The sequence below is a fragment of the Panthera leo genome, chromosome B4 (genome assembly GCF_018350215.1).
Source record: "Panthera leo isolate Ple1 chromosome B4, P.leo_Ple1_pat1.1, whole genome shotgun sequence".
Lineage (NCBI taxonomy): Eukaryota > Metazoa > Chordata > Mammalia > Carnivora > Felidae > Panthera > Panthera leo.
In genome coordinates, this window is record NC_056685.1 from 117346105 (window position 1) to 117362216 (window position 16112).

General features: G+C 34.2%; 1 protein-coding gene across 4 annotated transcripts in view; it reads left to right on the forward strand.

Annotated features, from left to right (window-relative positions):
* NEDD1 (NEDD1 gamma-tubulin ring complex targeting factor) overlaps nt 1-16112 on the forward strand; it is a 47478-nt gene that overhangs the window by 9686 nt on the left and 21680 nt on the right. For all 4 annotated transcript variants that reach the window (XM_042947444.1, XM_042947446.1, XM_042947445.1 and 1 more), the window contains 3 exons: nt 685-801; nt 4100-4240; nt 15597-15826. In XM_042947444.1, coding sequence (XP_042803378.1) covers nt 685-801; nt 4100-4240; nt 15597-15826 — 488 coding nt within the window. The remainder of the gene's footprint in view (nt 1-684; nt 802-4099; nt 4241-15596; nt 15827-16112) is intronic.

Sequence of the window (16112 nt, forward strand, 5' to 3'; positions counted from 1 at the left end):
AAGAGGGGGGCCCTATGGGGTTTATGTTAGTGTTGGAGTTTAAAGAACTTTCTGTAGATGACGGGGAAGGAGTAAAGGAGTCAAAGTTAATTCTGGACTTTTATCTTGAGAAACTTAGTGGATGGTGTCTTTACAGACCTAAGGAAGAGTGTAGAGTCAGGTTCTCATGACCTGATGTTTGAGACTTGGGCTCCTTAGGGGGAGACTTTGTTGTGAGGCTTTGAGCACGTATCTTAACCTCTTTATATTCCCCATCTGTAAAATGAGGGGTCTAGACATTCTTTAAAGTTTCTTCTAGGTTTAGTGTTTTATGAGCTGTGGGTGAATCCTAACTCAATATACTCTGTGGAAGTGCAAGAGTAGATTTTACTGGGGGGAAATATTAAGGGCAAGTAATTCCTGATAGGAAGCCAGGACCTGCTGATGTTTCCTAAGCTTCCTCTGTTTCCTGTGTTCTATGGAAGAGAACATGATTCTGATTTCCTTGAAGTCCTTTTGAATTCCTTACAAGCTGTTGGATGCATGTGGAAGATGATGAGAACTGAATCTTTAGGAGAAGTCTTAGCTTGTTTATCACATTTAATTCAACAAATGTTTACATAGTGCTTACTAAGTGTTGGTTGGGAATTGGAAGTCAGCTCTGGGCCCTGTTAAATTAAGGTAACTTTCTTTTTTCTTTAATAGCAAAAGCAGACATGTGTCAGTTTAAATTCCACATCTATGTATTTGGTAAGTGGAGGCCTAAATAACACTGTTAATATTTGGGATTTAAAATCAAAAAGAGTTCATCGGTCTCTTAAGGTAAGCAACTTGTTTTTTAGAACATCTTACAATGTTTAAAGTAATTACCAAACTTTTAATTTTGAGCTCTGATGATAAAAATAAGATGCTTCAGAATTGAAGTGAGATTTGTTAGGGAAAATAAAGATGCTATTAGTCAGAAAAAATTTTTTGGTCTATTTTTATCTCCATATGTCACCAATGCATATTATTGGTGTTTAAAACTTTCCCCTTAGTTTTCACTTAGTCTACTCTTTTTTGAGTAAACCACTTCCTTCATTTTTTCTAAAGTATGAGTTGTTGTCATTAGAGATCTTTTTTTAAGTCTCTGAAAAAAATGAGAGTGGTTTTGGGATGGCAGTAATCGGTCTACTAATCAGAGTTGGGATTCAGCTTCTTAGTTCTCTACTGTATATGATTGCTGCTGTTTGTGTTATTTTTGTTTGTGTTTTCATCTTGGTAATGGTATTTTTTCTAAAATAATTTACTATGGATAATTAACATTTCTTTAAATGGTTAGCTTTTTGCAGTTTCACAGAATAAAAATAACCACATGAAAGCTTCTGGGTTATGCTTTTTTTGGGATTCTACTTTTCACTGTTGTGTACTTTTAATATTTGGAAACATCTTTAAAGTTATTTTTAATTTTTATATGTTTTTAAAAAACTTTTAATATGAAAAGTTCTGAACATTGATGTGTATACACACACATGCACACGCACACACATTCATTATCAGACTTTGATGATGATGAACTCATGGCCAGTATTATTTTATCTGTTCCCTTATCTTCTCTCTAATCAGATTATTATATAATCTCAACCTCAGATTATTTTGAAGCAAATGCTGGATGTCGTTATTATTTGTTCATGTCCGATGTCACTGACTTAATTCTTACTAGGGAAGTTGTATATAGAGAATGATTTTCTCTTAGAGTAATTAAAATATAATCCTGTAGGGGCGCCTGGGTGGCGCAGTCGGTTAAGCGTCCGACTTCAGCCAGGTCACGATCTCGCGGTCCGTGAGTTCGAGCCCCGCGTCAGGCTCTGGGCTGATGGCTCGGAGCCTGGAGCCTGTTTCCGATTCTGTGTCTCCCTCTCTCTCTGCCCCTCCCCCGTTCATGCTCTGTCTCTCTCTGTCCCAAAAATAAAATAAAAAACGTTGAAAAAAAAAAAAAAAATATAATCCTGTAATTGCTGTTTAAAATGTTACCTGTGGAAGTTTATTTTAGGTATTAGCTAAACTTTGAAGAGAATTAAGGAAAATTCAAAAGTTGCCAAAATAAGAATAGTTAACTTTTATTAAGTTCTTTGATATGCCAGCCACTGTGCATAATATACGTTTATTCTGTGTGTCTCAAGAATTCTGCAGATAGGTAGTGCTTGCTGTTCCTGTGTACCTTTGGAGGAGCTCAGGCTGAGAGAAGTTAAAGAACTTCTTCAGTGCCAAACAACTAGTATGACAAAGATGAGATGCAAACTCAGATTATTATCCATTGTTTAATCTTTTAAATTATGAAATAGTTGAATTAAAGCTATTTAGAGGGGGTATACATACTATGAGCAGAGAATGTTTTACAGAATTGAGAAGAGATTAGAAGTCTGTGGCCAGTTTTTGTCACATATTCTCACTCATTTTAGGAGCATCACTTACACCTCTAACTCCTACTGCATGAAAAATTCTACTTGTTTTTCCTTCCTCACTTTCCCCAATTACTCCAGATAGTTTTAGCTCTTCTCATTGTTTGCAACTCTTAGGGCACTTCATTGTTTGTTTTTTTTTTTGTTTTTTTTTTTTGTTCATTCAGTTAACAAGTATTTGACTAATTGTGATAGTGGGAAACCTAATCTTTCACTTGGGCTCTCTTCTCTGTGGTGCTCTCCCTGGTAACACAATTTTTAGCACTTGGTAGGTGCTTGTTGAAGATTTACAGAATGACTTATTTTCCACAGTTAAAATAAGGAAGACCCCTGCCTCTCTATAAAGTCGTAGAAATTGTATTGGACCCCATGTTCTTAATTTTCCAAGTGGGAACAATGCATTAAATGTCCACTCTCCTTTTTCTTCTTATCAGGCATTTTTTTTCCCCTTGGGATAGCAATTTTTTCTTTGATTTAGGAAAGGAGTGACATGTGAAAGTATCTCCAGACATGCTTGAGGGACCATTTGAAAAAATTGGATTATAAGTGGAATATTTTAGCTACTATTCTTGATGTTACATTAAGCTAATTATTAGATACAAAAGTTATTTTGTTTATATTATTAATATAAATAGCAAACTCTTAAAAACTATACTCTTAACTCTTACCACTTTTCTCTGTGCCTACTAGATATCTCTAATTTGACTTTGGAAAATATAGTGTTTGTGAACTCAGTTTGTTTAAAACCACTTTTATTTCCTCAAAGTGGATTCCCCTTTGGATTTTGGAGACAGCCTAATATCCCAAGAAGAAAATAGGCTTCGGGGTTTGACCTGGAATTGAATCCTGGGTCTGCCACTTAGTAGTTATGTGAGCTTGCACAGATTTCGTAAACTTCCTGTGCCTCATGTAGTTAACTCATCCATAAAATAAGAAAAGTGACCTTGCCTCCTAAGATTCTTCTAAGGATTAATAATAATCCATAAAGTTCCCAGCATTAGTAGGTATTCAGCAAATGGAAACAGCTGCTATTGTCTGTCAACCATGCCTTGCTCCTTCTGGCTTGGGCTTTTGTTTTGGCTGTCTTGCATTTTGCATGTCTGGTTTCTTTCCCCTTTCCCTGCTTTTGGTTTATTATTTTCTTTAAGGCTGACCTCAAGCTTTATGTCTTCCACAAAGCTTCCTCTGTCAACTCAGGTCCAGTGATGCCTTTTTCTCTTTCCTAGGACACTTTGCGTCTACTACTCATTTAGCATTCCTTCTGCCATTTTCATGTTAATTTAAATGTCCCCTCTTCTTCATTGAACAGTGATTCTCTCAAGGCCAGGGACTCTCCCACAATAGTCAACTTGCTGTAAATGTTACTTGTCAGTGGAAGGGAGACATAATGCTATCTAGAAAATTACCTTCCCTTTTGTCTCTTGTTTTGGAGTGCATGATCATTATTACAGTTATAAAAACTAAGTCTCTTTTCCTTGAGAAGACTTGATGTTGATCAGATAGTTTCCTACTCATTTGAGTAATTTGTTTAGGTTATTTGAGGAAAATGTTAAAGCAAATATTAGATTCACAAATACATACTGTTTTATTTAAAAAAGAAATGAAATTTACATGAACATGAAGATGTGAGGTATGACGGTTATGTGGCAGTGTACTTAACTTTCCTTTCTTTTTTTCAGGATCATAAAGATGAAGTAACTTGTGTTACATATAATTGGAATGATTGTTACATTGCTTCTGGATCTCTCAGTGGTGAAATTATTTTGCACAGTGTAACCACTAATTTATCTAGTACTCCTTTTGGCCATGGTAGTAACCAGGTACAGTATGGGTTTATTCAAAACAGAGTTGATAAGACAGAGTTACATAAGACAATGAATTTTAAGTTAAAAAATTTTTTTTTCCATGTTTTATTTATTTTTGAAAGAGAGAGAGCATGAGCAGGGGAGGGGCAGAGAGAGAGGGTGACACAGGATCCGAAGCTGACTCTGTGCTGACAGCAGTGAACCCAATGCAGGGGCTCGAACTCATGAACCGTGAGATCGTGACCTGAGCCAAAGTCGGACTCTCAACTGACTGAGCCACCCAGGTCCTCTCAATTTTAAGTTTTTAAAATTAAATATTTTAAATTTGTATTTAGTTTGCTTGAAAAATTTACAGCTAGCTATTTTTAATGGTCTTGTTTAAAAATGTTAGAATAAGGTAATTCATACTAGATTATATTGCTTATGTGTGTTGAGTTATGCCACTGAATAGCCACATGATCCTAGAATATGACTATATATAACAAAACACAAACAGTTGTTGGCAGGTGAAATCTGAAACATGGATATTAATCTTTCTATGACATCACAATTATAGAAGCATTGCTTATTTCCAACTGTACCAACTACAAGACAGATATTTCTATTCATAAATACTGTTTGGTGGGCATGGATAATTGAGTGTGTTTAGGCACAGGGTAAATTGAGCTTTGTTTTTTGTGTTAAGTGTTCGATAGTTAACCAAATAAATTTAGTTACTCAAAAAATCTAATTCTTGGCCAACCTTCCGTGAAATTCTGGACAGAAATTTCTAGTGAAGTGCAATCTCTTTTAATCCTTAGTTTTTATTGTAATCACTTTGGCCCTATTATTAGATAAAATATGGGAGCTCTTCACTTTTAAAAAGCAGTTTTGGAAATCAGTATTCACTGTATATTTAGTGTTTAAAGAAAATTTAATGGATATTAAAATACAGAAAAGAAGTCTTTTCTCAAGTTTCTTCTGTATTGCGAGAATAAAAGAGATAAACCTATAGATGATATTATAGGTGATTCCTATAAAACAATCTTATGGTGATTCAAAACAGTGAGAGAAAATTATCTGGGAATAAAATAGGGAAAATTGAAGGAGAGAGGATTTTTAGCTGGGTCTAATGCTTAAATGATTTTTATTTTGTTTTGTTTTTACTACACTATGAATTGACTGCTAATTAGTTGATTCTAATTTATAGTAGGGTTAGCTCTGTACATTCCCATGTTACAGTTGGAACCGTGTCTCATTCCTTTGTCCTCAACCATTATCCAACTTTGTACTTCATGTGGAAAAGATCCTCAATAAATATGTGAGTGGATTTATAGGTAACAAAGATTTTAATAGGCTAATCTAGAACTTTGGGAGAAGAATATTTTATATGAAGGAAATCACACGAACAAAAACAAGGGTTAAGGAAAGCACGTAGGTTCTTCTTAGGGCCAATGTGAGAAGATATTGGAAAGGTAAATATAGAATAATGTTGATGTGGAACTTTGAATGCCAGACCAAAGATTTGGCTTTTATTTTGGAAGGCATTTAAGTTGCTAATCAGAGTTATTGATTAGTTGAATGTCAGAATCCTAGAAACCTTGAACTGAGAGAAAGCCTTTGGAGGCAATTTCACTTTCTGCCTTTTATGGATGTGGATGAGAGATTTGCCACAGAAAAATGCATTAATATTAGCATAAAAGCAGGAAGTAATATTTTGTTTTTGTGATTCTTTTTGGTTATTTATATTTTGATGAGGGAGACAAAAACCTAAGCCCATAGACATTGGAACTATTGTGAAAAGCATCATAGTGTTCCAATGTCTTGCTTCTTAAGGGAATTAATTTTTCTTCTTTCTCTCCTTTTTTTCCCCCCGATTTCTGATATATTAGAAGCATGACATGTTTAGCTTTATAAATTCTGAGTTGACTTTTTAGTAACATGAAAGGTCAGATACCTACCATGTATATTCTTACATTTCAGTTTGTATTGTATCTTACTAGAGAGGGGTTTTTTTGTTTTTTTATTAAAACCAGATATGAAGGAATAGTCCTGAAAACATTAGATTTAGTTATTGCTCTTGTCTTTATTATGTGTAAATTATTTAAATGTCTAAAATTGAAATATAACTTACATAGTAAGTACATACATCTTAAGCATACAGCTTGATGAATTTTTATATGTACATATACCTGCGTAACTACCAGGTTCAAGGTATAGAACATTTCTGGCACATCAGAGGACTCCCGCTTAACCTTTCCCAGGTGCTACCTCATATTTCTTAAAAGAATTGAATGTGTCTGGTTTCTTTTAGTCTTCACTATGTTTGCTTTGTTGGATGGAATAGTAGTTTATACTGTTTTACTGCTTTGTGGTTTTCCATTACATGGATATGCCACAGTTTGTTGATGGACATGTGAGTTGTTTTTAGTTTTTAGCTATTACAATAAAGCTGCTGTGAATATTATTGTATGTGTCTTCTTTTGGACATATGTTTTCATTTCTCTTGAGTAAATACTCATAAATGGACTTAAGTCTTAATGTAGGCATCATGTTTTACTATATTAAAAAATGCCAAAGGATTTTCTGAAATCCTTGTGCCATTGTACGCTTCTGCCAGCACTGTTTGTGAGATTCAGTTGCTCCACAGTTTTGCTAGTACCAACTATTGTGTCTTACTAATTGTAACAATTTTGATGGTTGTGTGGTGGTATCTTACTGTGTTTTCATTTTCATTTCTCTGTGTTGAATAAGTTGAGTGTATTTTCATATGCCTTTTTTTGTGTAGTCACTGTTCAAGAGTGTTCCTCCTTTTTGTATTTTGTTACTTGTGTTTTTTCTGATAGATTTATAGTTTAATTGTATGTTCTGGATGGAGCAATTTTATGGATATGCATGTTGCATATATCTTCTTTTAGCTTACAGCTGGCCTTTTAACTCTAATGCCTTTGTAAAAAATGAATACAGGGGGTGCATCCAACTCTTGATTTCGACTCAGGTCATGATCTCACAGTTTGTGGGTGCGAGCCCCACATCAGGCTTCGTGCTGACAGTGTGGACCCTGCTTGGGATATTCTCTCTCTCTCTCTCTCTCTCTCTCTCTCTCCCCCTCTCTCTCCCCCTCTCCCCCCCTCCCTCCCTCCCTTGCTTGTGTGCACTCACTTTCCCACTCTCTCTCTCAAAATAAATAAATGAGCTTTAAAAAAAATTTTTTTTTTAAATGAGCAGAAGTTCTTAAATTTAATGAAATGTACTCTAGTACATCACTTTTTCTTTATGGATACTGCTTTTTGTGTCCTCTTGAAAAAAAATCTTGCTTGCCCCAAGGTCTTAAAATAGTGTCCTTTGTTTTCTTTTAGGTAAAGCTTTATTGTTTTACTTTCCCCATTTGTGTCTATTATCACCCATTTCAAATTAATTTTTGTGTATGGTGTGAGATATAGGGTTTAACTTTCCATACAGATATGTAATTACATCAGCATTACGTGTGGCAAAGACTATCCTGTAGCTCTCCAGTGAGTGTCGGTGGTCAGAGGGTTTGGAGAGCATTCCAGGCAGAGGTTATCACCTTACTACCGTTTATTGTGTCTCAGGCACTGTGGTTATTGCTTTATATTCCATTTTCTCATTTAATTTTTGCTACTCATTTGTGAGATGTATGTTATTCTCATTTTATAAATGAGGACTTTCAGATTATAAGACTTTTAACTTAGTATTTTGAAGATCTACTCTTCAAGAGTGGTAGCACTGTTTTCCTTGGAATCTCTTTCTAGCTCAGGAACAGCTGAATATTTAAAGATTTGAGAACCCAAAGCTTTTGGAAACTTTGCAGTATTCTCTTGTCACTTTACAGATACTTTAAAATTCTAGGTGACAGGTCGCTGTATTGTTGATTTTCAAAGGATTTTCATTGATTAGTTGCAGAGCAAAACTGAATTTAAATTATCTTCTAGTTGAGGAAAACCGTAATGCTCTAGGCTTATCTCTTGTGCAAGGTCACCTGAGATTTTCACATACCTGCTGCCTCCTGCTAGCACAGGTCAACAACTCTGTAAGATCTTTTGGTATAGTTCTGTCTCTCAGGTCCCACATTTATTTGGAGAGCCAGCTGTGTGAACTCCGGCAAGTTACTTAATTCTCAAGCCTCCTTTTCTTTATCCAGTGAAAATGAGAATATACTTTCAGTAGAGTTGTGTTATTTGTTTGTTTGTTTGTTTTAAGGGCTAAATGAGATGGTGAATGTGTTTAGCATAGCTCCTAATGTTTGGGTGAAGATCAGTGAACTTCAGTGTGAGCTTTTAATGAATAATCATATTAAATCATTAAAATAGCTTTTGTGATTTACTTTCCCAAACTGGTGTGAATATCTTTAGGTTTAATGTATTCCCTCAAAACACCTGCTAATTTGCCAGTTGTAACTTGCCCTCAGTAATCATGTTTTGTGTTTTAGACTGACTTAGAAAAAGGAAAGCTTTAAAGAAAGTGAAGAAATTGAACTGGAGTAATTAATTTTTTCCCCTTTCCCTGGAGCGAATGTTTATATATTTTTTGTATACTGTATTATTTCATTTTCCTAAATACCTTTAAAGCCAAGTGCATGGGCTAGACAATACCGGTTGGTCCCTGTGTTTGTAACTATGCAGTTCCAGTTTTCTTAGTGAAGAAAGTTAAATTTTCATGATTCTGCATACTTATGTTTCCCTTATACAGGCATCATAATTGAAATCTTTGGAGTGATTTTTTTTTCTCCTACAAATGATTTCATTATGGCATACTTTATCTGTTGGTGACTAGACGCGTAGACTCGCTACTTGAGCATTCATTTAAAAGTTTTTTTTTTATTAGAATTCATTTAAGATTTCAAATATATTAAATATTCACCTCTTAAATTTAAACAGTGTTCATAAAAATGTTAAGTCTGTCAGAAAATTGATATAATTCAACTCATATACTGTTACCCAGCCCAATTTCTGTGTTGATCAGTTTTACTCTAGGCAGGGTCTAGATTATTGAGAAAAATAGTTGATAGGGGACATCTGATGATTAAAATGTAAAATTTTTGTTTCTCTGAACAATCAAGAATTTGAAATCTTTAAAAATTATCAAATTGGTTTCTTAGCAAAAGTGACAACCGTGGAGTGTCCATGAATCTGCATTATACTGAATTTTGTATCAGAAATGAGATTGCCTATATTTAGGTCTTAACTTTGAAGTGTCTGAGCTGAATTGAAGCTATTAGTTTTGTGCGGATCACAGTGTCTTTTCACAGGGGAAAAAGAGCCTTGCTGCCTCTGCGGAACTGCCGGGGCTGACAGACCTCCCAGGTTACAGATGCATGTTGCTCTTTGGCAGGTTCAGCAGCACAGGCTCTCAAATAGGTTGACCTGTGTTGCCTTTCCCAAGCTGCAGTCCTTTTCGAAGATTTCAATAGGAATCTAAGGAATCAATAATGATCCTTTTTTTTTTCTTAAGTATAATTTATTGTCAAGTTAGCTAACATACAGTATACACAGTGTGCTCTTGGTTTCCAGAGTAGATTCCCATGATTCATTGCTTACATACAACACCCAAGTGCCCATCCCAAAAATGATCTTTAAATGCAGCAGGCTTTTCATGAGGTTTTAAATATAATGTATTTTAGTATATGTTAAATTTTATTCAGTGTGATTTTTGATATTTTAGGTATAGATCTTTTAAGTTTTAGTAAGCCTGTTTGAATAGAGTCTGGTAAATGTAAGTAATTATTAATTACACTTAAAAATAACAATTATTTTTGTCAAGAATGAGTTTAATTTTAATTTGGTTAACTTGTTTGCTTATATTTATACCTGAATTTCACCACTCAGAGTTTGACCACAGAGCTTTATATCTATCAGGTGGTCTCCTTGATGTTCTATAAGAGCATTGATATACAAAGTTTGCATGATAATATGTCCTTGAAGTATTTTCTTAGTATTTGTATATATTTGTCTAGTCTATATATAGTGTGTTCTTTGAGCAGTTTTATAATTGTCGTGTTGGCATAAAATAAACTTCTGATCCATATCTTTAATATACTTTTAAAGACTATTTTTTCCTTCTATATTTCTCTTCCAAATTTTCCTTAATGGGAAGAATGTTTTCTTGCAGTGTTACTATGTATATCTATCTTCCTTCCATAGTTAGAATCATTCTGTTGGTCCAGTCTTGTTGCCTGCCTTTTTCTCGGTAGTGTTCCATCCCAAGTATTCTCATTTTACTAGTCTTCATAACCATAATTTTTTAATGGCTCCATAACATTCCATGTTCAAACACCATGGTTTATCTAAACTTTCCCATATTTTAGATATTTTCCAAAATTTTACAATCACAAGCACCCTATCTATATTTATTAATATTATTTCCATAAATATGTGTTTTCTGTTTTTGACTTTTTCTGAGATAACAAATTCTCTTTCAGTGTAACTCAGCAGCAGGCTCACATTTTTCTTCCTTGAGGAACTCGAGTGTGTTACTCCCATCAATTTTGGTCTCAAATGTCTCATGATAATTTAAGTATTTTTTTCCTTATAAGTCACTTGTTCTTTCTCCCTAGATTTCCAAGGGATTTTTTTTTTTTCTTTAAAGTCCAGAAATTTTACAGGGCACCTAGGTGGCTCAGTCGGTTAAACATCTGACTCCAGCTCAGGTCATGATCTCATGGTCTGTGGGTTCGAGCCCTGCTTTGGGCTGCTGTCTGTTGCCAGCACTGAGCCACCTCCCTATCCTCTGTCCCCCTCTTTCTCTGCCCTTTCCCCACTCGCTCTCTCTTTCAAAAATAAATAAGCATTCAAAAAAATGAATAAAGTCCAGTAATTTTATTAGATTATGTCTTGGTATTGATCGTTCTGTATTGCTATTCATAGGGACATGGTGTGCTCATTTAATATGTTGTTTCAGATCTTTCAGGAAAGTTTTCTTGAATTATATAGCTTTTAGTAATTTGTTATTTTCCTTATGTTTGTCTTTTCTTTGTTAGATCTTCTTCAGAGATTTATTACTTTCAAATCATTTTAACTTTTTCCTTATTTTTAATTTTCAAAAATTCTTTCCTTTTTGTCTGTCTTTAAGGTGTTATCTATTGTGTTTAATCATTCTTGTATTCCTTTTAAATTAGCCTTCATTTTGAAGAGACTTTAAAAATTTCTAATTCTTTCCCAAGTTCTAACATCTCATTTCTGTTTTCGAATTCTGATTTATATTGTTTTTTTTAAATGTCTTGTATCATATTATTTTCTTTTTGGTCATTTCTTGAGAATGCCTTTCTTTTTATTCTCTTTGTTCTCATAATAACTTTGTATGGGATTTATCTGCAAAGTTAGTTTCCCTGAACTTCTACACAGGGATGGGGTTCAGGGTATCTTTTCTAGCTTTACAGAGCTCCCTCTTGTTTTCAGTTTTGTTCTTTGGTTTTTCTTTTTAATGGCAATTTAATTTCCGAGGTTGCCTGGCTTTGTTCCACTCACTTACTTGTATGTGAACTTTTGCTCTCCTTCAGCTCTGTTGACTGAATGGAAGTGGGTAGTAGCTCCAGTGACAGTTAATTAGTGCTTGAAATGAGACTCTGGAAATTAAGAAGAGCAGGGGGATGGAGTTGAAGGGATATTGTATATATTTATGTATGTGTGTACAGGTACACATATATAGAGTATACAGTGTATAATGTATATACGGTGTCTAATATATCTATATGTGTATATATAGGTATTGGAGATTATAAAACTATAATAAAATATGAATGTACATTCTTATCTCTGTGAAGGTAAGGCTATTCTATGTATAAGAACAAAGTTATAAGTCAGGGGAACAAATTTGATAAATTTAAGTACATAAAACTTAAAATCTGGCAAAAAGCAAGATTTGAAAAAGTTAACAAAATTGAAAGGAAAATGGGGAAATATTTATACCTATGAGAGCATTAATGTCTTTATTATAGGAAAATCAATTGCAAAATAGGATTTAAAAAAATCTTAATAGCCCAATAGAAAATAAACAAGGTAGATTAATGGGCAGTTCACAAAAAAAGGAAGACAGATGGTCATTTAGCATTTTTCAACTGAGAACCTTTAAAGCATGAACAGCAGTGAAATACAAATTCTTTCAGAAATTAGCAGTTTTTAAAAATGATAATAGTTAGGGTACTTGGAAGTTGGAAATAACCTAAATGTCCAACATTAGATTATTTAGGTAAATTGATATACTAATACATTCATGTATTATCCAGCTGTTAAAATCGTGTGATAAAATATTAGTGACAACACCAACTTCATCTTAATAAAGTATGATCCCAGGTTTTCTGTTTATACTTTACTGAATTCAAACAAACGTACATTAACACAGAAAAGTATTTAAACAGGGGTGCCCGGGTGGCTCAATTGGTTAAGTGTCTGACTTTGGCTCAGGTTATGATCTCATGGTTCATGGGTTCAAGCCCCATATTGGACTCTGTGCTGACAGCTCAGAGACTGGAGCCTGCTTTGGATTCTGTGTCTCCCCCTCTCTCTGCCCCTCCTCTGCTTGCACTCTGTCTCTCAAAAATAAACATTAAAAAAATATTTAAACAATAAAACTAAGACTTATTTACAACAAAACTAAATGTTAACCAGTTTTTCTGTAGGTGGTAGGATTATGGATGGTTTTTTCTCTTCTTTTTTTTTTTTATGGGTGGTTTTTTTTTTTTCCCCAAACATTTATAGCAGGTGTCAACAAACCATGACCCAATAGCTGGCCATTATTTGTGTAAATAAAAATTTATTGGAACACATCCGTGCTTATTCATACTGCTTTTGTGGTACAACAGCATAAAACATTTACTATTTGATCCTTCGAGAAAAAGTTGGCCAGCCCCTGATCTAGAGTGATGTATTTTTTATATTTAGAAACATATATTTCTCCACAGGCATATACATTCTTACATAATAATAATGTGAGAAAAAATAGTATTGCTGCTTTATAGGGATTTTTTAAATGAGGTTCTTGGCAATATATTTCTTTTTCTTAGAAGTAGCTTGAATCTGGAGCAACATAGGGGCTTAATAAGTGCTGCTGATACTAATATGTATTAGTACTTATTTTAAATATAATTTAGCAGATTAATAGTTTGGGTATCCAGGATTATGGATACTCTCTTAATGATACTCTAAAGGCATCATGATTTAATAGATGTAGAGACATCAGAAAGACCTCTTTTTTCAGAGAGATAGAGGGGAAACCATTTAAAGAAGTCAGTGTAGCTACTTACGGGTTTTTTAAAAAATATATACATGTCAAAGATGGTCAGATGGGTGCATAAGCAATGAAGAATGAGTCATGTGAGAATAGCGGTGATGGCTATTATGTCCCTGGCTCTGCGCAGAAACTATTTAATCCTCAGAACAACCTTGACTGCAAAACAAGAGTGTTTTCTATTTTGTAGTTGAGCACACTGAGGCTTGGAGAGTGTAATTTACCCAAGACCTGCAAAACTTGGCTGAGACCCTACTTGAACCCAGGTTATCTGAGAGGAAGATTTATGGTTTTCTTTAGCCTTTTCCTAAAGAGTTGCCATACAGGTCCACAGAATATAAAGCACATTTGGAATTTAGGATTTGATTTAATCAAGAAATACATTTTTAACTATTTATAAAGTTTCATTATATAAAATAGTAAGCTTCTTGTTCCTTGCTATATTCAAATAGATTCTGGATGACCATATTTTAAGGACTCCTGCTATGACTAAGAGGTTGAATTTTATGTACTTTGAGGATCTAGGAGGTCTGTGATTTTATGGTTTTATTTATTTATTTATTTCAGTTCTGCCTGTGTATTTAATTCAAATTTAGATTTTATGAGGGGCGCCTGGGTGGCTCAGTCAGTTAAGCGGCCGACTTTGGCTCAGATCATGATTTCGCCGTCCGTGAGTTCGAGCCCCACGTCGGGCTCTGTGCTGAAGGTTCAGAGCCTGGAGCCTGTTTCAGATTCTGTGTCTCCCTCTCTGTGACCCTCCCCCGTTCATGCTCTGTCTCTCTCTGTCTCAAAAATAAGTAAACGTTAAAAAAAAAAAATTCAAATTTAGATTTTATGAAGGACCCTAACTATATGAACTCTTAACATGCTGCAGAATTTTTTTAAAAATTGTCTTGCTTATGTTTTGATGGGTTGATATGTGACTCTATAAACATCACAGTTCACTAAAAAATCTCTGTGTCTTTTATATAGTTAAGCTGTGAGTAGTGTATTTTTTCTTGAGTATAGACCAGAGGAAAGATTTGGCTATTTGAGTGGATATACTTTTCCTCAACAAATACGCAAAATATAAACCAACGCTTTCTGTTTGTACTCTAATCATATGAAAATGAGGAGCCAAATTTAATGGACGACCATAGTAATTATCTTACCTTGGGTGTCTGTATATATATATATATATAGCTACTATCTCCTACTAGTGACTGCTTTATTGCTTTATTCAGTACTGTAACTTAACTCTTTGAAGATGTCTTAGAGCCAGTTTCCCACTCTGTGGATTCTACTTTTAATTTCTATGTTTATATTGCTGGTTCTGTGCAGTGAAAAATTAGTTTAAATGTAAAATATTTAATCCTCTGCTCAGTGAATGATAATATCAATACAAGTTTGAAAGCAACATTTTAGTAAAAGTGGATAAAATTCATCCAGTTTTAATTCAAGACCTGTTTACTCAAACTGAATCTTTGTTTATTCTGGTCCAACAGAAACTAGAAAGAGAGTATGTCTCCACTGCCCCCAGGGAGGAGTGTTTAGAGAAAGGCCAGTATTGCCCTCAGGCTGATGCCTTTGAAAGAATGGATATTATCCATTCCCAGTCTATAGTGTTGTCAATTATTTCTTTGTGATTTAGTTAATTTTTTATTATGCTTCAGGTGTTAAATTGCCAGTACATCAGATGCTCAGATTCAAACAAATATATCCAAATATCTAAAATACATATAGAAAATAAATTTGAAATATTGCTCATTCTCTGCCAGTGTTCTCTTACACTTGTTCGTGTTTTGGCTGTGATTGGCTACTACTGGGCCTTTTACTTATGGTAGATGTTCCTAATCCTGATGAATTAATGTAGTAATCTCAACATCTTGTATTTTTCCTCCGCAAAAGGGGAGATTGAGGTAGCTCTATTCCAAGATAATAAAATCATGACAGATTTAATTACTAGAATATTGGTATGTATTGGGGTCATCTTATAACCCACTAAATGATTTTATGGTTGTCATAATTAAAACCTGTTACTGTATAAACCAGAGAGGTCCTAAATCCCCTGTGAATAGTGTGGTTAATGGTTGGCCATTATTTATATAGTTTATATAAAATGTTCTTATGAATGCTTACAGTTACATAAAATTTATTCCTATTTTCATAGTCTGTTCGGCACTTGAAGTACTCCTTGTTTAAGAAATCACTACTGGGCAGTGTTTCGGATAACGGAGTAGTAACTCTCTGGGATGTGAATAGCCAGAGTCCATACCATAACTTTGACAGTACACATAAAGCTCCAGCTTCTGGCATCTGTTTTTCTCCTGTCAATGAATTGCTATTTGTGACTATAGGCTTGGATAAAAGAATCATTCTCTATGATACTTCAAGTAAGAAGTAAGTGTGACATGATCATTTCTTAATTTAGTAACAAATAACTATAATCTCATTAGCAGACATATTTGTGATTTACATAGACCTCTGATTAATGTTTGGGACATCTAAAGTTTGTGTACTTGATATCTAAAAGATAAATTTTTCTCTTTTTTCTCGCATGCAGAAAAAAATAGATGAAATGTGGATGTTCTTTAGAGTACATCTGGATGATGAATGTTAAGAATAGCATGTTAATGATTGCACATCTTTATTTTAGCATAGTATTCTTTTTCAAAAATACAACTGA